Source organism: Manis pentadactyla, chromosome 16 (assembly GCF_030020395.1).
Source record: "Manis pentadactyla isolate mManPen7 chromosome 16, mManPen7.hap1, whole genome shotgun sequence".
NCBI lineage: Eukaryota > Metazoa > Chordata > Mammalia > Pholidota > Manidae > Manis > Manis pentadactyla.
Window position 1 is genome coordinate 7373117 of NC_080034.1, and position 21161 is coordinate 7394277.

At 47.8% G+C, this 21161-nt stretch overlaps 1 protein-coding gene across 3 annotated transcripts in view; it reads right to left on the reverse strand.

Annotated features, from left to right (window-relative positions):
• Positions 1–2238: 2238 nt before the first annotated feature.
• KCNQ5 (potassium voltage-gated channel subfamily Q member 5) overlaps positions 2239–21161 on the reverse strand; it is a 448222-nt gene continuing 429299 nt past the window's right edge. For all 3 annotated transcript variants that reach the window (XM_036916207.2, XM_036916204.2, XM_036916206.2), the window contains 3 exons: positions 8532–8663; positions 7439–7565; positions 2239–6539 (listed from right to left, as the gene is read on the reverse strand). In XM_036916207.2, coding sequence (XP_036772102.2) covers positions 5577–6539; positions 7439–7565; positions 8532–8663 — 1222 coding nt within the window. In that variant the 3' untranslated portion in view covers positions 2239–5576. The remainder of the gene's footprint in view (positions 6540–7438; positions 7566–8531; positions 8664–21161) is intronic.

The following is a 21161-nucleotide window of genomic DNA, read 5'->3' on the forward strand; positions in this document are numbered from 1 at the left end:
GATGCTGGGGCCGAGGTGGGGGTGCGAGAGGGGCTGTGCCCCAGTCCTGTAGATACACGGTTACTCACTCTCTGGCATCGGTTAATTTCTTCCCAGGCCCTTTTGGAAATGTGGAAAGACCTTTGGGAGAAGCAACAGAGCAACTCTGAGACATCCTGGGCGTGAGCCGTGGTCACTCTCCTGTGAGGTGAGGGGCTGGGGGCCGCTGAGAGCCGGCGGGAGGGTGGGAGGGGCTGACACACGTGCCTCTGGGGCACCCCTGCGAGGGAGGGGCCTGGGCAGCCACAGACCGAGCTGCCTCTGCCCTCGAGCAGTTTCAGGCTGGGGCATCTGAGGCGACTCTGAGCCCAGGAGGTGACATTTAGAGGCAACGCTCGGGAGGGAAATGTGGGCGTGGACAGGTGGCTGAGTGGCCCCGCATCAGCAGGGGGTGCCGCGGTGGGAGGCCCCGGGGCACCGGAGGGAGGGAGTGGACAGTGGGACCCGAGGGCGCTGGCAGTGGGCGACAGGAGCAGCGAGGGGTCGGGAGGGCACGGAGGGATCCATCCGGACAAGTCTGGGGAGCTGGGAAGCAGTTTTGAGAGAAACGGGGGCACGGTGTCACCTGCCTTAGAAAGGCCGGAGGGGTGCGGGGTGACGTTGCCACCGAGCCGGCCCGGGAAGGGCGCGGGGGCCCTGGGGCCGCGTGTCTGGGGTGCCGGGTGGGCATGGGTCCGACGGCCACCTGCTGGGCACCATGTTGCCGAAATGGAACCACCTCATGGAATTTAGTTTCTAAGGATGGTTGGCCAGTGAGCAACAAGGGTTTGAACTGCGCAGGCCCACGTATACTTGGATTATTTTCAATAAATACATTGGAAAATACTTTGGAGATTTGTGACAGAAAAGTCTTTTCTCTAGCTTCCTTTAGTGTAAGAATATATAATACATGTGACATACACAATAATATGTTTTGTGTCAACTGTTCATGGAATTGGTAAGTCTAAAGTAGGCTATTAGTAGTTGAGTTTTTTGGGAATTAAAATTTATATGCGGATCATTGACTGTAGGGGGTCAGCACCCTTAGCCTCTGTGTCAGAGGTCAGATGTAGCTTGAACAATGTGAGATGTAGAATAAAATAAAGGGGAAGGTAAATTCTAGAGGTGCTGGGACCACGGGAGGGGCTCACACGTTTACGAGGGGAAAGCAATAGCGAGACGCTGCAGATACGGGGAAGGAAGGGGTAACAGAGACAGCGGGGGCTCAGGGTCCAGAGCAGAGGAGCTAGGATTCCCTGGAGGCAAGGAGCTCCCGGGTGGGGCGGCAGAAGCCTCCCCTCCCCCAAGCAGCGGCGGGGCACTCCGTAGCGAAGGTGGAAGGAATTGCCCAGGGGGCTCACAAGCATTTATTTTTACTTGTACCACATTCCTGAAGCAGTTGAAACCAGGCTGAAGAAAAGTTGCCGCTTCAAGGTCTGGGAACCTATTTTTATCAATGGTTAGGGTAGAATAATTGTCATAAGCATATGTTGGGGGGAGGGGCACCGCTAAAGTAGCTCAAAAGTGTTTGGGAGCAGTTTACACTGTTCAGTTGGTCAAGCAAGGCAGTTTTATCCACAGTTTTATTTTCACTTCTCTCTAGAAGGTGGAAGGATAGGCACATCCCTGTTTGATCTCATTAGAGCTGTGGTGGGATGTCCCCTCACGTCACCCTCCAGGTAATACTACCTCATTCTTCGTGTCTAAAATGCCTCTGCTAAGGTCTTGCTGCCTGGTGTGGCAGAGTTCTAGCATTCTGAGCATACTTCCCAATAATTGCCCGGGAATTAAGCATGGACCCTTAGAGCAAAATTGCTGCTAGAACAGTAGGATTGAGAGTTTTTTGGGAGGAAGGCAAGGATCCCTTGGGAGAAGCCCTCCCCCAGTGAGGCAGAGCTGGGCAGGTGCCCCAGTGGTCATTCAGCATGTGGGTGCCTGCCTGAACCCCATTCCCTATCCCTTTTACTAGAGTTAACACAGAGCTCACGCACTGGTATCTGAGTTTTGATAAATATCAAGTTAATTTTTCTTATGATGCCCTTAGGAACATTTGCAAATCTCCCCCATTCCCAAACTTTACCAATGATTTCTTCAGGAGCACTGCAACAAGATAGTTTTTATCTTTTAGTCCAAATCTATACACAGTCAGTTTTATTGTTTGGGACCAGTCAGTTCCAAACCAACCAATATAGTTCCAGATAGAAACAGTCACACCATCTGTTTATAGACATCTTTTTAATGTTTTACTTTAAAACAAATAATCTCAGTAAAAGAGAGCCAAGGAAATTACATTTTAATGATAGCTTGAAATGGATATGATATTCCTGATTTATTTGTTTTCAGGAAACAGACAACTGTATTGTCATACTTGACTTTTAGAACTGCTCACTTAAATGCACATAATTATATTAAATTAAATTTCTTTTACAAAAACACAACCAAGTCGTTTAAGGCAAAAAATATCAGCTTCTGGGGAGATAAGTTAATATTTATGACATTTTTCTCAAACTGGTCGAATGAATGATTCATTAACTTAGTTGCAAAGGTTTCATCCTTTCTTATATTTTGCTTTGCAAATGGGCATAAGACTTAATCACTTTGTGCCTGATTTTCCCTCTGCTAGACCTGTTTACCTGCAAATTAGGAACTTTCAGAATCACTGAGTCAAAGGGAGGTGAGAAAGGCACCTTAGAGCAGGAGATAAAGACTTGAAAACTCAAAGTGTCTTACTTTAAATAAAAGTTGCAATCTACAGATACTCATTGAGTTGAACAAAATGCAAACATTTAGCTCAGACGTAGCAAAAACCTTAGCTCCTAGAAGGGGTGTTTGCAGGTAAGTGTAAGCGCGATCAAGCCTGCATATTGAACTTGAGCTGGGAGCACGTGGCTACTCAGGGCTCCTACCTTGTGCCCCAAAACACCATTTGGGGTTGACCAACGGGGCTTTGCTAAGTGTAAATGGGAGACCCTCCTCTCAGCAACACAGAGAGTAACCCAACAGACAAAACCCTAGAGCTCTCACACATTACAGCTCTCTGAACATCCAAGAATTTCTGTGCTCTAGTAAGGTGGACACAAAATGGTCATGGCTTCAGTGGAGTTTTTCACCACACGGTTCATCACGTCTTGTTATGGTTAAGACCTCAGTGACGTGGTGAGGTTTTGTTTCTGTGTCTTTGCCTTTAACAATGCTGGATGAACTGCACTGTGTTTGAGGCCCACGGAGGCCCGAGGAGGGGTCCCCAGTACATTCAGAATTCCTGCTGCCAGTGGGGTCTGACCCAGGACAGAGCGTGTCCAAGAATCATTGCTCCCTGAAAGCTGCCGCCTCCCACCTTTTCCTGGAGTCATATTTGGAGAGAGCCCGCTGAGGGCAGGGTGGGTACCTGGCTGTAGGTCAGTGGAGTGTGTGTGTGTGTGTGTGTGTGTGTGTGTGTGTGTGTGGTCTATGTGTACAACCTCCTTGGGAGGCTGTATCACAACTTCACGTTGAGTGGAGACATGGGTAGATGAAAAGCATTTAATAATTGACTAAAATCCTGTTTCTTTCAGAAATGAAAACAATTGCTTTAAAAGCTTGACAAAACCTTTCTAACTGGAGTGTAAAATTTAGACTCTATGTTCCGTGTGCCTCCAGCAGCCGAGAAGATTCTGAATGACACTGTCCAGGGGAGTGCGCGGGAATCCAGGTGGGTGAGAAGATGAAGCTGTTAACATTTCAGAGTTTATCAAAAGGGGCAGAGATTTTAAAAGGCCGAGAAGCACATTTTAGGTGGAGCAGAGAGGGGCGGTTTGCTTGGGGATGGAGGCTGGCTAAGGCCCAGTGAACTTCTAACCAGAGGCAGGGAAGGGATGAGCAGCTAATGAAGAAGAGAAGAGGGGGAGCCCAGGGTGGACGGAGCTGGCTGCAGGAGAGAGCTGGGTGGGCTTGGGTGGTCAGTCCCCTCCTGCCTCCGGACAGCCATCCACACCCCTGCTGGTCTTCCTGGCTGCCGGCGGAGTTTTCCTGGAGGCAGCACCACGCCCGGGGAATATGCTTCTTGAACTCCTTCTGGGTTGGAGTTGAGCTGAGCTGAGGTTCTGTTCTGTTATCCTCACCTTGGCCGAAGTTCTGCCGGGCTGAGCGGGCCGCCCTGGTTCCGACGGGCCGGCAGCATGGCTTGCTCTCGGCCGACGACGTCTTTGGTTTGGTTCCCGTGCTCTTTTGGCTGCTCTGCTGTGAGGTCCAGTGTTCTGATGTGCGGCCCTACCGGGCTTCCCTGCACTCTAACTGTGCATGTTTACACCAGGAAACGGGACCAGTAACTTCAGATGTGGGGCAACAGTCTTGGGGAGAACGGAGAACGTTCACGACAGTATAAAAAGTAAAGCACGTTTAGCTTTAGCCTTTCCTGTGCAAAATGTACTACATAATAGCAAAAACCATTCAGGGCCTCTTAAAAAATAAATACCTTGCAGAAGTCTCTGTTTATATATAAGAATAAGGGATGTTTAGGTAGTTGGAGTCCCTACAATATTCATTTTCTAAAAAATCGGATACTTTTATTTTGGTTTTTCTCTCTCCTTGCCCTTTGAGGGGGACATCGTCTTCTTTTAACGTCACCTGCTTCCTGGTGTTGTGTCTGGATTCATTCCAAGCCTCCCCCAGCAGTCTCACTCAAACGTCTCATTCTCGGGGACCCGGCCTGTACCTCAGCTTAGCGGGACCAGCTTGTAGTCACTCCCCTTTGTACAGGCAGTGTCGGCCTGGGGTGGCTCTGCTGCAGGGGGATGGCCCCCGCACACTGGCTGTTCCACTGGTTGGTGCCTCGTCGCCCATGTGTGAAGGTGATTCAGCCACAGGGAATAGTGCCCAGGGAGTCAGGGTGCTGAGCAGTCAGTCTGTTTGCCCCACTGGCCCTGAAGGTCATTATATGCACATCGGCTACTTGAACAACATTCTCGTCAGAAAGAACAACATGAGTGTGGTGTGCAAAGCAGCGTGCCACACGCCACCTCACGGGAAGCGCACGCACGGACATTCCGACGACGTCCATAATACAATGACCGGGTAGGAGTGGGCTGGCAAATGCATCTTGATATAAGCAGCCATTTCTATTCCCAAATTCTGCTTTACTCGGTACCTTGTTAGCAGCTGTTGATGATAGCCATTGTGTTGAAATATACATTATGACCTGATTTTGGAAATGTATATTGTACTTAATCACGAAGCAGAAATTCCTGCAATCTGAGGGTGGTTACTCCCTGCTTTCAGATCTTCGAACTGGTCTCATCTTGACATTCTCACACTCCCCATGGCATTAGCAGTGTTCCGTTTCTCAGGATGCTTAACTCAAGGTACGTCCCTAAATGGGGGGGCTTCATGTCGCTGTACCCTGACTTTCAGCCATCCCTAAACATGCATTTTCATGCAGTTAAAAGATAAGGGGCTTCCACACCACCGATCGGGTTCTTTCCGATTCTCACTGTTTAACCTCTTAGAAGGGCTTTCAGAGTAGTTCATGCAATGAAGTGTATGGCTGAAGAACCGCTATGCTTAGAAGGAAAACGAAGGACTCATTTCAGCTTGACGGGCGGCAAGCTGAGGACATCTACACTTTCTCCGGCCTTACAGACGCTCTGAGATGACCGCGACCTGCCGGGCCGCAGAGAGTCCGATGCACACGCGGCTGCCCTGGCCGCCTGCGGCTCTGCCTCGAAAGTGTCCGTCTCGGTCTCTTCAGGACCCACCTCTTCATCAGTTATAAACAATTTGGATTCCCTCCACTTGGGGTAAAAATCCTGGCTGCCTCTGGAGCCACTTGATTCGCTCCCTGAAAGCTGCACCTGCAGTTCCTCTGTCGACCTGATCAGGTTTTGCACAGACAGAGACTTGCCCAAGTCCCTGGGCACCACGGGGCGGACGGACAGCAGAGTTTCTCCTCCTGTGTCGAAGCTTTTCCTCGGAGAGCGGTCCTTGGCCAGACTGGACTGCGCGGCCCGGACACCTTCCTTGGAGGCCACAAGGCAGGCGGTGACGTCGGAGACACTTTCCTGGAAGCCTGCGGGGTTCGGGTGCAGGGCCTCTGGTCCCGGCAGCTGCTTGCTGGCTGGGAGAGGGGGCGGGATCTGTAAGGTCACTGGCGCTGCTGGCTTGGGGGCGGCGAGTATTTGGTTTGCGATGCTGTTGGTGGCTCCCGCTGCTGAGCCGTCACTTTGACTCACCGGCACCTGCGTAGCTTGACTGTGCATAGTAGGGCTGAGCGCATAGAAAGTCTGAGCGCTGAACTCGTTTGGCGTCAGAATGAGCTGCAGGCCCCCAGAGATGTTGGCACTGGCCGACCTGGACGAGCAGCCGCTGTTCTGTGCGGAACTGGACAGGTCTTTGCTGTCCACGGGGCTGTGATAGTCGGATGTCTGTTCACATTCAAAGGGTGGGACCTGGAAGGAGGCCAGAGTGAGGGCGGAGGCGGAGCCCTTCCGGAGGACCTGCTGGTACATGTCGAGCAGGCAATCCAGCTTGGCCTCGATGGACTGAACCTAACGTGGGAAAACAGGGTCGCGTGAGCATAGCCCGCCATCCGGAACGGGCCCCACTTCTGGGATTGAACAATGGAGGCCAGGTGCGTCAATACCACTGAGTACTGAGTATGCAGTGCAACGCAGCCCTGGCCCTCGTCCCACCCTAGCCCGCCCCGTCTGGTGGGGGGCAGGGAGCAGGGGCCCAGGAAGGGTCAGGAGGGGGCGCTGTGGCCTCTGCATAGTTCCCATCAGACCCCTGCCCCAGCTCTTTAAAATGGACAGCTGAGGTTTGCAAAGGCCGTCTGAGCGCCGTACAAACGCAACGTAAGGCCTCCCAGGCCGATCAGTGAAGACACTCTGGGACTGTACATTAAGAAAACACTAAGGAACTCATTCTATAATGAAATCAAGACTTTATCAATCTAGGTAATTCTGAATTCAAAAATAAAGGTACAAAATGCTTCAGAATTGGTACTTGGAGTATACATGATTAAGATGGGGGAGCGATTTGATTTCTGGCAAATTGTATGAGAAGCTACAGTCTCAGGTTTAACAAACATTCCAGGTACATGGTAGTCATAATGAGGTTTTTTTTTTTTTTTTAAAGAGTGACATAAAAGGCAGACAATGAAAATAACCAAAGCACAAATGAAAAACAGCTATTTATTACTTGTTGCAAATCCGTATCTTCCTGTTCAAGTATTAATTGATGAGATGAAATGTTCTATTCCTTGTATGGAAATGAAAGTGCTTTAGAGAACACTGTCTAGGCCCAAATAAAATTTCATTTCATTCTCTTGTTCTTGGTTTCATTCCTTTTAAAATATATTAATCATGAAAATATATCCAATTGCCTATAATCACTTTTGGTTAAAAAATATTCTGGCCAACAAGTTAACCCGCGTGGCTGAGCATACCTGTTTTTCGACCTTGACCACGCGGCCCAGCATGCTGAGATCATCTGTGGTCTCGTGTTCTGCTGGCATTTTCTCTCGACTCTTCTTATCAGATGTGATTTGCCCTTTTCCAAGAATTTGATCAACACTATCAGAGAAAGAGGAGATCTGATTATACGAGAGCTGAGGATGGAGGGTACCCTATGCCAGAATGAAATGTTTTGAAAAGCTAAAGACAATTTTCTTTAACTTACGTAAGATGAAATAAAAATGAACTTGTTCCAGCTGATGTGCTGAATTCCTGAACATGAGAATTACACACACATGCGACTAATTTTCTCATGATTTTGGTATGTGGTGAAGTTACTTAGGGCAATCTTCTGTAGGCAAAATTGTTCTCAACTAAAAGTAACTGTCCTGTTTCCATCTCTGACCAGACATTTCCTGAATTCAACCACTTAAAATACCACAAAATCATAATTATGATTACTTCACGTTACTAAAATAGATTATTCAGTGAACATTTACTGTACATCTGATAGGTGGGAGAGAAGCAGATAAGAAAGCTATTATCTCTGTTCCTGTGGAATTCTTGTTGAAGAATATACACCACATGAGGTGGAAACTTAAGATTAGTTCTGAAAATTCTGCAGCAGTTCACCTTTATAAAAACCCTGGGAGCCATAGATGGTTCTAGTAAAGGACTTGGAAGCCCATGGCAGAGATTGTAACCTGAACACAGGATGACTTGAAACAATTTCCAAGGAGACTTGATCCGCCTACATTGGAATTACTTTCTCCTTTTTTGTGTGTTCTAGGATTGAATTATCAGGAGTTACTGACAGGTATCGACTAATCCAATCCTCATGCAACCTGGGAGGCAGGTGCTCATATTATCCCCATCTTTACAGATGAGGAAATGGAGACACTGTGTGTATGGTTTTAGGCTTTTAATGCTTAATTGACATCTTTAAATAAAACCTATGTTGAAAGCAAAGTCCAGGTGTCCACGAAAAATTAGACATATGGGATTCAAGAGTTTTCTCTACAACAGAACTTCCTCTCAGTTTTTAATGCCTATTCCTTTACAGCAATTAACATTTTAATCGCTTACCGTGTTTGGAGGCTTTTAATTCTACACAACATGTCCAGATGACCAGCAGAATACTGTTCAATGACATCCTTTACATCATATGGGCGTAATGTTTCCTTAAACTTCCGTTTCGCAACATGAAATTTCATAATTCTATAAAAGCAATGTGTTACATTTTAATCTTCATAACTTCACTAAAGGAAGATATCCAAATAGCTTTCTAGTAAATATAAATATAAAACCCTCTGGGGAAAAAGTCGAATTATTTTAGGCTTCTACAGAAATGCACATAAAAGCCTGAGATTATAGCAGACAATTTAAGAATATCTCATGTGAGGCATACATACCTTGAGCGAAGAAAAACACACTAAAAAAGAGACTAGATTTTAAGTGCTTTACCTTTTTAACTTCCATTGAAACTGTGAATTAAAACCACAGTCTAAATGCAATTCCACTTTTCCATGTGGCCCCTTGAAGTCTGAGATAAAACACCCAGAGACTGCACCCCTTAAAACGTATAAAGGTTGTTAAAATGACCTTTTATATAGAGCTATATGCGTCTTGAGATGCAGATATGTCTCTCTAGAGAAATGGACATTTGTATAGATATTTATGAAAATCTTGTTTCACAAATTATTTCTGCAGAATACTGCTCAATTAGCCAGCCAAGTTCCTTTTGTTTTAAACATAACACATTTATCAACTAAGCTTGGATGTTTAAGGTTTTCAGAGCCAGATATCTCTTTTATTACAATGCTTCCCCCAACATGGACCTCACATTTTAAAACAATATTTCATCGATGAAGTCTATGATGCCATAAATAGCTAAGCTGCTTAGATAACCAGTTACTGCAATAACATATTATTCCTGAAGAAAACAGGTAACAGTTTAATGAGTGTGCAGCCTTATTGTAGGTAAGTGTTAAGTCTTTTGGTGTTTTTTCAACTATTAAATGGCTCATAGACTTGTATTATCACACTCATGGATCCCAGGTTGTTAATCGGTCAGCTGGGCTCTACAAACCAAAATTGATTGTCCCTTGGTGGAAAGTGGGCATATTAGGACCAAGTATAGAATTTAAACAGAAAATACTCACTACCTAGCCTAAGTGATAGCTGATTGCAGGGAATCCAAATCGTTTTATTGGCTAAAAAGCCCCATAAACCCCATCCTATAATTGTATTATTAACTTCAAGTGAATTGGACTCTAATTATTCCTGAACCATTTATCCATAATATTCTCAGTCCCTCTCTCTACCACAATTTCTCCACCCACCTCTTTATTCAGGATAGGTTTTTTGTTTGGCTTTCTTAGTTTTTGCAAAGACATTTAAGCAAACTTCTTCAGAGGAAATATGTTTTAATTTAGTTTCTTAATATTTAGCTTCGGTTTCATTTTTTTAAAAACAGCATTTAGGTTTCATTGTGGCTCAGTCTCCTCTAGTGAAAAATTGAGAAAAGTAACAAAATAGTGTATCCTATGAAATTCTGGCCTTGAGTGATTATTTTTTTAAATATATGTTTCCCCACACTAGATTGTCAGCTATGTTCAGGCAGGGGTGGGTCTCTTATGCAAAAGTCAGTGCTTAATACAATCTTGAGGAAGAAAAGCAAAGCTGGGGGCATCATGCTGCCTGACTTCAAGCTATAGTACAAAGCTACAGTAATCAAAACAGCATGATACTAGCACTAGAACAGACCCATAGATAATGGAACAGAAATAAAGACAGCCCAGATATAAACCCATACATATATGGTCAATTAATATATAACAAAGGAGACATGAATAAACAATGGGGAAAAAACAGTCTCTTCAATAAATGGTGGGGAAAACTGGACAGCCACATGCAAGGGAATGAAACTGGGCCACTAACTCCATACACAAAAGTAAACTAAAAATAGATTAAAGACCTAAATATAAGACATGAAACCATAAAACTCTTAGAAGAAAACATAGGCAAAAATCTCTTGAACATAAGCATGAGCAATTTTTTTCTGGACACATCTACCAGGGCAAGGGAAATAAAATAAAAAATGAATAAGTGGGACTACATCAAACTAAAAAGCTTCTGTACAGCAAAGGACCCCATCAACAGAACAAAAAGGCAACTTACAGTGTGGGGGAATATATTTGTAAATAATTTACCCAATAAGGGATTAACGTTGAAAATATATGAAGAACTCATACACCTCAACACCAAAAGACAACCCCATTAAAAAATGGGTGGAGAACCTGAACAGACACTTCTCCAAAGAAGAAATACAGATGGCCAACAGGCACATGAAAAGATACTTGACATCACTAATTGTTAGGGAAATGCAAATCAAAACCACAATGAGATATCATCACCTCACACCAGTCAGAATGGCCACTATCCAAAAGAAAAAAATTACAAGTGTTGGCAAGCATAGAAAAGGGAGCCCTCCTACGCTGTTGGTGGAGTGTCAATTGGTGCCACCACTGTGGAAAGCAGTATGGAGGTTCCTCAAAAAACTAAAAATAGAAATACCATATGACCCAGTAATTCTACTTCTAGGATTTTACCTGAAGAAAACAAAATCTCTGATTTGAAAAGACACATGCACCCCCATGTTTATTGCCACATTATTTACAATAGCCAAGATACAGAAACAACTAAAATGCCCATCAATAGATGAATGGATGAAGAAGAGGAGGTACATATACACAATGGAATATTCAGCCATAAAAAAGAGAGAAATCCTGCCATTTGTGACAGCATGGACTTAGAGGGTATTATGCTCAGGAAAATCTAAAAACAAAACAAAACAAGTGAATAAAACAGAAGTAGACTCAGAGACACTGAGAAGTGACTGGTGGTTACCATGGAGGAGGAGTTGGGGTGGGTGGGTGGGGAGGATGGTAGGGATAAAGAGGCCCCAAATTTCAACATAATATAAATTAGTTATGGGGATGAAAGTACAGCGTAGAGAATATAGCCAATGGTTCTGTAACATCTGTGTTGACAGTAGCTACACTAGTGGAGGTGAGGATTTAATAGTGTATGTATCTGTCAAATTACTATGCTGTATATTTGAAATCAATATAATATTGTTTATCAATTATACTTCAATAAAAAATTAAATCACCTCAGATTCAGAAACAAGTCAGTGTTTAGTAAATGTTAATATTGTTACTGCTGCTGTTCTTCAACATCGTGCACTCAGGCTTAGCACAACTCCGAGCACAAAGTAGCCAGAAACACTTGTTGAATAAGAGGAGGAAGGAAAGAAAGAGAACAAGAAAAGGTGTTCCAGTCTGTGTAATGTTAAGAATAAAACCAGAAGAAAAGCTAATGTAACAGCCAGAACCCGTCGTTACTTATCCTCAGAGTAGCTAATGGTGCCTGGGTGGGCAGGAAAAAAGGGAAATTGTCTTTATTTATCCATAGGTGGTTCTGCTTGTTGACATGGTGGTCTGTATTTTCACTAATATTACCACTTGTTACATGAAGGACTGTATATGCCTTACCTTCCATAGCACTTAGTAAGATAACTGAGTTTCAGAGAACTTAAGTGACTCGCCCCCAGACAAGCCACGGGTATGAGGAAAGCCAGGACCCCTGCCCCGGGTCTACCCGGTTTTCACACCCACATCATCCGGTTTCCCACAGTGTCAACTCTGGAGTTGCTGAGAAGACTGACTGGCACCGTCAGCAGTTTTTCTCTTGCCCGTGGCAGCAGAAACCACCCTGCGTGCAGGGCGCAGCTTTGGCCTAAGTCGGTGTGTTCCCCCCACGGCATCTCCGGCATTTGTGGTCGGTGGCTAGTCTGCCCGGCAGCGGACACGTGTGCCTCCAAACGGAATTCTGTTTGGCCGTGATGGGCACTGCCCTTGCTTCCTGATAGAGTTATGTGAGTTTTTGTGGTTGTTTCAAAGTGACAAGCTGCTTTTCTCTTTTCTTTCCAAAAATACTTTAATGGAAGCAACAATTTGAAGGTATTCAACAGACAGTATTACATTCTCTCTCTCACTCATATTTTATGCAAAGCTTATATAATTTCATGTTATTTACATAATTTACTGTTTATGAGCTAGCCTATGCAAAGAAAAGCCAAATGAAAAGGAAACCCATGTTTTATAGTTACAATCCAATGTTTATAATTTTGGTTTGTAGTGTTTGCCTATTTCCGTGGTATAAATATTCCTACCGTAGCTGATTCCAAGCTTTCAGTGGGACATCACTGAGGGAGAGCCTGTCCAAGGTCAGGCGTAGGAGGAGGCAGGTTATCGCTGATGCCAACGCCTGTGCGCTGTTTGCTAGATACTCGGACTTCCAACTGCAAGGTGAAGGGGCGGAGCGCTAACCCTTAGAGGCTGGCAGGTGGGAGTGAAGACCCACTCCACATCTTGGTTCGCCCTCGGGCCAGTCTCAAGGGTGTGGGGCTCCACCCTCCAAACATAGCTGGGCATAAATCCGGAATGACTCAAAGCCTAGAGGAGGGGCAAAGCTTTTCTTCTGTAAAGGGCTAGACAGTAAGTATTTTATGCTTTTCAGGTCTTATGGTCTCTGCTGAAACCATTCAGCTCTGCGGTATAGCTGGAGAGCAACCCCAGGCAGTGTGTAAATGAATGAGTGTGGACGTGCTCCAGCCAAACTCCACTACGAGAACAAGCCCTGGGTTGGGTTTTGGGCCCCCATCATAGTTTGCTGACCCTTGGTCTAGATAAGAAGGGCATGAGGAAATGCCTTGAGGCCAGGAATAAAGAAAAGCCTGTGATGTGGCCTGGAGAAGACGCAGAAGACACTGGCGACCTCCCACATGCTTCCAGAAGAAGCTTCATATGATCTATGTATTGCCTGGTAGAAAGGGGTGTTTGAGCAAGTCATTCTAAAGTAAATTTACATTTAAAGTTTAAGATGATAATAATGCCAGACTTTACAATACAGCGCTATGAGAATGGTACTGTTGTCACCTCTATTCTTCAGATAAGGAAACTGATGCTCAGAGAGGTTAAGTAACTTGCAGGGGGTTAAACAGCTAGTAAGTGTGGAATTGGGATTTTAAATTGTATTATTTATTGTTTCAAAATATTTTAAAATTTTATTGATTTTATTTTTAACTTCAATTAAAAAATTAATTAGTTAATAACTATTCATTTATTTTTAAAAATTGAAGTTGAAATTGGGATTCGAACCCATCTGGCTCTAGGGCTGGGCGCTTAACTGCAATATTGTACTGTTGTCTTAATTAAGATCGTATGTTTTAACACAAAATACCAACAACAGAAAAGATAGTTTGGTAAGATGGAGTTCTTCTCGCTCACGTGCGCCTGGCACGCAGTAGGTGCTCAGTGATGCTAAGTAAACGTCCTGTCCTTGCGGGTGTGGTTGGACGGTCCTTTGCGGGGCCAAGCAAAGGCTGAGGGGTGGGTGACATTGTGGCCTCTCTTCTTCAGGAGGGTACATGGCCCCGGCCGAGCCAATGGCGCTGCGGCGCACGGGAGCCCCAAGGTCAGTCCCCTCCGAGGGCCGGGGCTGGAGCGCTGCCAGAGGGCGGGAAAGCCTCGCCACGCACCTTGGGCGGGGCCTTGTGTGCTCCTAGCATTTTCTGAGCACGCAGAAATACCAGCAAAGTTACATTCTGGGTGGAGTCTCTCTCTCTATGCACACAAACACGTGCGCTTATAAGGAAACGGAGGTGCGTGTGATCTGAGTTATACAATCTTGTAAAAGTCTCGTTCCAGTCCTCCAAATCGGTCGCCCCGTGGCCTGTGAATATGCAGCAATAAGAACCATCGCAAAACAGAAGCGGCGGTGACTGCCCCACCAGACGGATGCACGGGCCCGGCCAGCAGCCAGACGCCGCGCAGGGCGCAGAGGGTGCGGGGCCCGGGGACTGGGGAGGCCGCTGGCAACGGAGAGGCTCGGCTGAGGCCTCCCCAGCCCTGGCTGCTTGCGGGAATCCGGCGGCGAGCTTTAGAACGTGCCGGCGCCTGGGTCCGGAGATGTCACAAGACTCTTCGGGGATTCTCATGTGCAGCCTGGGCTGAGAACTACTGAAATGGAGGTGGGCCTGGGGCTCTGGCCAGAAGGATGTCCACGCTCCCTGACCCCATGCCAAGAAGTGACGGTAGGTTGCACAAGCATCTTCTAAGTCACACGCATCACAGCCCTGGGGCAGGTGTCAGTGTGCGCGGGTGGCAGGCCTCCAGTGCGAACCCAAATGCCTGCGGGCGCCCCCTTGCCTGGGTGAGGCCTGACGCGTCATGCAGAAGTAGTCCCGAAGGCCGTGAGTCCTTCAAAGACTACCTGGGAAGGGACCGGGAGTGCCGGGTGACTGGTGCATTCGCTGCGCCACCGAGTACTTCCTGAGCGCCTCCCACAGGGGCTCGGCCTGTGCCGGGCGCCGAGGAGCGCTGGCCCTGCTCAAAAGGAGCTGCCAGGGTGGAAGAAGCCTCTGGGGAGCACGCGGTCTGTGGTCCTGGTGGAAGGCAAGAGTGGGGCTGGGGGGTGCCAGAGCTCCGATAGCAGCCGAGAGCGGCCTCACCCGCAGCCCGGCGCTCTCCTTGGGCGCAGTGGGGCCGCTCCCCCAGAGTGTGTGAAAGCGTGCCTTCTGGTCCCCAGGAGCTCCCGGATTGGCACGGATGTGTGGGAGTCTCCCCACGACCCCGTCTCACTCTGTGCTGCCTGGTTAGGCTGATTCACCCCACTGACATGTGTTCCCTACCCCCCTCCGGCCCATTGTGGACGGTCCCGGCCCCTGGCCTCTGACCTTACAGCCGGGGCCCCAGGCCCACCCTGAGGGGGCTCAGAGCCCGCCGACCTCGGAATCTCCCCCGGTCAGCCCTCTCTGGCCTCTTGGAGACTGGTCGGGGGTGGTGCTGGTCGCAGAGCCCCTTCAGCAGACAGCTAGGGCTCTGGGACTTGATGATTTGGGTCGCTGTTGAAGGCGTATGTGTTACTTGTTTGGGTGATTTATTATTATTTTCCTGTTAATACATAAACATAATTCAATAATGCAGATGTGCATTTGTATATATAGTATTCGGGTTCTGAAGATGCCTCAAAAATGTTACAGAATTATAAATCCAAGACTCCCTCATTCTTCCTTCATCTCGGTTTGGCCACTAGCCGGTGACCAAGGACCGCGGGGGTGCCTGGAGGCACGGACCACTCACCCTCTCTTGCTTTCAGCTCTTGGCAGAGACCTGCAGAGCACATTAGCTCCCCTCCTACACGGCCCACAGGATGCCCCTCCTGCGGGGGCAGGGAGGTAGCCCATGGGCTCAAGTGGGGTTGGGACAGGTCCTGTGGCCACCCTGTTTCCTCCCCGGGGAGAGGGCTATGCTTTATAATCTGGACCTAGTAGGCTCTCCTATACACTAGGTGGGTTTTCTTTCAAGGGGATGAGTAGTAGAATCCAAGCAAGAACTTCTGGACCCAAGAAAGTCTGCAAATGGTTAACTTTCCTCCCAGGATTTTGTGAGCACTGATATGGTGACTACATCTGAGAATTCTGTGTTCCTAGGAAGACAAAATCCTGCATAAACTTTCAAGCAGGAAATGAGCGAGTAAATACATCAAGGGCCCATATGTACCAATTGCTCTTGAATATTTCTAGCCAGGGTAATGACCAAGACACACAGTTTAAATCATAACCAAGTAATAGGTTAAAACTTAGATGTGGCAAAGTGAGTGAGTCTTCAGTAGAACACTCATTTGATGCAGCTTCAGAGCAATATGTGCCCACCAGCAATTGTTTTTTTTCAAAAAGAAATAAATGGAAAGACTATTCCAGGGAATATATTAGTTGATTTCAAAACTATGTACTAAATGATCCACAAAATGTTCCCACAGCACAGTCCTTTGCTGTAACCTGCCAGAGACACAGCTGTCCAGGGTGTCTGCTGAAGCAGGTGACATGCCATCAGCAAAATCAGGGACTGGTGGTGATGAAACAGCTCGTAGATTTAACAAAAACCCGCAGTGGCAAACATGCGTCTCGTCTTTTCTGTTTGTGGAGGGTTCTCGTCTGGAGTATGAAGTGAGACTTGAGGATTCAGAGTTGAGAACGCATTTTAGGGGATGGTCCAGAGGATGGCCCCCTATGTGCCTTTCAGCGTAGGAAGAACACACTGGAGGGGAGCTGGGAAACCTCATCGCCCAGCCCAGGTGGCAGCGAGGCCTGATGTGCATGTACCCGTCTCAGAAACTGGCCAGTCATTGCGGTTCTGCTCTTTGCTGAGCAGATTGGAGCGATTTTAGAAGCTCTTGACACGTCATCGGTGTTCCTATTAGAATGAAAGATTCTGATAGATAATTTAAAAAACCGTTCTGTTTACCATCTGGTTTTGAACCCCTTGCCTCTTGAATTTTCCTCCAAAGCCGCTGAGGACCTGCGGGTGGCCACTTCCAGAGCACCTTCTGTGCTTTAGCTTCCTGATCTCAGCAGCACTGAACACGGCTGGGCCCCGCCTCCTCCTGGCTCCCGTTCACCTGGCCCTCCTGTTCCCGTCCGTCCGTCTGCGTGGACACCTGCCTCCTTTGCCAGCAGCGTTAGATTCTGTGCTGATCATCTTCTCTCTTCACTCCCACACTCTCCTTGGGGTGACACTTCAGAAAACCGTGTGTTTCCGTACTGATGACTACCAGGCGAGTCCCCGTTCCAGGTTTCTTCTGGGCTTCAGATCCAGGGGTGCACCTGCTGGCTGGGCCCCACTGGAATGCCTCAAACTCAACACTGGCAACAATGCTCCATTTCCCCGGGAGCCAGGCCCCTGGGGCCCACCCGTGCCTCCTCCTGCTCTTTCACTCTATCCCTCCAACAGTAAATATCCAAATCCTATCACTTTTTCTGTCTGAAGAGCTCTGAAATCCCTCCTTCACTGTCCTTTGTCATGACGACCTGGCCCAGGGCCCTGCAGATGCAAGCATTGTGACATTAGTCCCCTTTCCAACCCAATCCGAGCACTGCGGTTGGAGTCGCCCCCAAGGCTTAGAATGAAGCCCCAAAGTGACGCATTTATTTCTGTACTTAGTAAACCCATTCCTGCTTCTCTCTTCAGCAAAACCTCTCTCCCACGTTCTCTGTCCACTACTAACACACACGTCCTTGCATGAGCACCCAGGCGTGGCTGGAGCTCAGGAGGGAGAGGGTCTGGCCAAGCAGAGGAGAGGCATGGGGGCAGCTTGCTGGGAAGGTGTGGAGGAGCCCAGACACCTGCAGGGTGCGGTGGCGAGCAGGGACAGAGGCAGGCCCCGGGCCCAGCACTGCTCCAGGGGCCCTGCCAGCACCATTCTGTGCTCACCACAGCCCTGCAGGGCCATGCCACTGCCATCCCCCACCACCAGAGAGGTGGCATGCCCTGCCCCGGCACACAGAGGCTGTTGCTTGGGTCACCTTCCCTAAGCGGCCCTCGGGAGGCCAGGCGCCTGGGTGGGCGAGTGGTGGGGTAGACTTGGCCAACGGTGCCACGGTAAAGTCGGGATGCAGCTGCGGATAAAGAATTCTTTGAGTTTTCACCCCAGGCTTTAATTATGCATTTCATTTTTCTAGAAGGCTGATTCGGTCTGGGAAATGAAAGGTTGCATGCAGGTGAAACAGAGCAGGCCCGGTGACGACTGCATGGAAATGTTAACAGAAGTTAAGAACACGACACAGTCAACAGCCTCCCTGCCGTTTCTCTTCAAAATCACGAGTGATCTCTGTGCCCTGGTTTTGGCTGTCTTCACTAGATTTCACTCCTCTCCTAATGACGGACAGAAAACCTGGTTGTACGAAACAAGCTGAAGAGATAGCAATTGTTGAGGATCTCGTTGGCAGCGGCCTTGATCTTTGATACGGAAGCTTGTGAACAAATGCTGGTACGAAACAGGTAAGTGTTGTGCTGCGCTGTGTTAACAAGGCTCTTCCCCAGCTGCCCCGGCCTTTGCCCGGCCCCCGGATGTTGCCTTTGGGTGTGTGTGAGAACTTACACGGCCTGTTCGTTTCAGGAACGCAAATAAACTTATTGTTTTCAGTTCCCTTATAAATAGAGAGTTGTACTGGATATGACTATTAAAATTTATTTCTTATCTCAAATAACTGAACAGATACGAACTTTTGTGTGGAATTTTGCCTGAGGTTCCCACTTGTGTTTCCACAATGCCAAGGACGAGCTTGAATGGTAACAGCCAGCCTGCCTCTTCGGCGATTCCCAAATATCCAGATGTTTGGAACTGTGAGGGAACATATCCAGGTAACTGGGGGGGCTTTTATTTATTCATTATTAAGGTATCATTGATATATAATCTTATGAAGGTTTCACATGAGCAACACTGTGGTTAGTTACTGCACTCACCCATATTATCGAGTCCCCCCCTCACCCCATTGCAGTCACTGTCCATCAGCATAGTAAGATGCTAGAGGCACTACTTGTCTTTTCTGTGCTATAGTGCCTTCCCCGTGCCCTGGGGGGCTTATTTTTAATCTGAAAATGTTGATAGTGTGCCTGAAAAAATATTTTTCAGACAGTGATAGGAAAATTAGTGTGTTGGTAAGAGCTGTGGGCTGAATTGTGTAGACCCTGAATTTCATATGTTGAAACCCTAGGCCGCCGTTCCAGAAGATGACTGTCTGGAGGTAGGACAGAGGTAATTACAGCAAAATGAGGTCCTGGTGGGCCCCAATCCGATATGCCTGGTGCCCTGAGAAGAAGAGATGAGGACGACGTGGACCTGCGCACCCTCGGAGCAGGACCGCGCAAGGACACGGCATGGAGGCGCCGTCTGCAGGCCCAGGAGACAGGCGTCGGGGGAGACCCACCCCACTGACACTTGACCTTGGACTTTCAGCCTCCAGAACTGTGAGAAAACAAACTTCTGTCGCTTAAGTCACTCAGTCTCTGGTATTTTGTTATGGCGGCCCTAGTGTCAGGCAGAAGGACAGATATGAGCGGGATGAAAAGAGGGTGCAGCCCACCGAGAACTCAGGGAGTGGATCAGATTAAGCCAGAGCCGGAAAGGGCTCACGGAGCTGATCCCCTTTGCAATGTGAGTTCCCTCCAAAGTCTCTGACCTTGGGACGTGCTCTAGCTAATGCCTGTGAGATGGGGCAGAGACGTGGGGCAAGCATCATGATTAATTTTCCTAAAAGAAATGACAAGATCAGCATAATAAAAACAGGAGACAGTCACCTGAGGCAAGGCCAGCAGTCTTAACTGATGTGCTCCCGACACTCGGGGGCGGCCACTGCCTCGGAGAGGAACAAACGGCTTTTCCTCCTGAATCACCTAGAGGACTGGCCGAGGGCAACGCCACGTGTCCCTCACCAGAGGCGGAATCACGAGATGAGGCCCCCCTGACAGGCCCAAGCCCCCTGATCCTTTACCTTTGCCCCATTCTCGAAAGCCCTGAAAAACAGAATCCCAGCCTTTGGGTGCGCCGCCTCCTCTCTGAGGTTGCCCGTGCTCCCCTTTTCTTGGAATGTGTATCTTTAAAAGACGTCTTACTGCTCAACTTACTACCCTGTCTCTGTGCCCTCCCAGTGGGACCTTGTGCCTTTGCCGCCCCGCGCCGCTCTCCAGGCCTCACGCAGAGGTCTCCACTCTCTCTGCCCTACTCCAGAGAAGCCAGTAAACCTGCCTCTGCCGGCCTTGACTCTGGGCCGCCCCTCCCTCACAGGGCGTTCAAAGAAAGCTCTCACTCTGCTTCTCCGCAGTGCCTCTGCCCTTCGGTTCTTTGTTGCGGGGGGACAGGAGCCGAGGGAAGTGAACTCACCAGCCAACGCCAGCGAACGAGACATCACGACGCAGAGCCAAGTGTGTAGAATGTTCAAGAGTTTGTCGATTTGCGTTTCAATCTGTTTACTTCCCTGCTAATTTCATCCTTCTAGTTAGAAATTAGTGTCTGTGAGTGGATGAGAAGAAACTTTCCATTATCTGAATTAAATCATTAACGAGACACAGAACTTCTGCTGAAAATGAGTACAGTCTTCGCTGCCAGAGATGAATTTGGATTCACATATCCAGCAACTTTGTTCACTCCTGCTAGTAATATTCTGAGAATAGTCTGTGGTAATTCTGGAGGAATCATACAAAACTAAGTATTTTTTTGTCTTTTAAGACATATTTTGGAAATGTCTAAGAATAGCCACTGTCATTACTACAAAAGATAATGTCACTCCTTTAAAAAAGTGCCTCCAAATGTTCTGGGTCGCAGAACCCAGACAAGTCTGGGGAGTGGCCTTGATCTCCAGATGCAGGGCAGGGACATGGGACAAGCATCATGATTGACTTTTCCTGCCTGTGACAGAAAATGCTGAGATACAAACAGTATAGTGAGAAGCGGAGGGACTCCTTCTTAAGGCTAAGATTCCATTTTAGGAAGGAGGGAGTTAGGAGGTGAGATTCCTAACATATTCCTTGGTAATCAGACAACAACCCACCCTATCTTAAGGCAGGGCAAGCGGTCCTGACCAGTGTGCTCCCAGTGCTTGAGGACCCTGTCTTGGCGAGGAGCCTCCTGGAGAGAGACCTCACAAGAGCACAGGTCAGACCTGCGACCAACAAAGCCCCCACCCCCAGCCACCCTTTGCCCCATTCCTTGAAGGCACTGAAAGACAGAATACTAAGCCCTTAAGTGCACCTCCTCCCTGAGGCCGCCTGCACTCCCCTTTCTTCAAGTGTGTGCTCTTTAAATAAAGCCTTC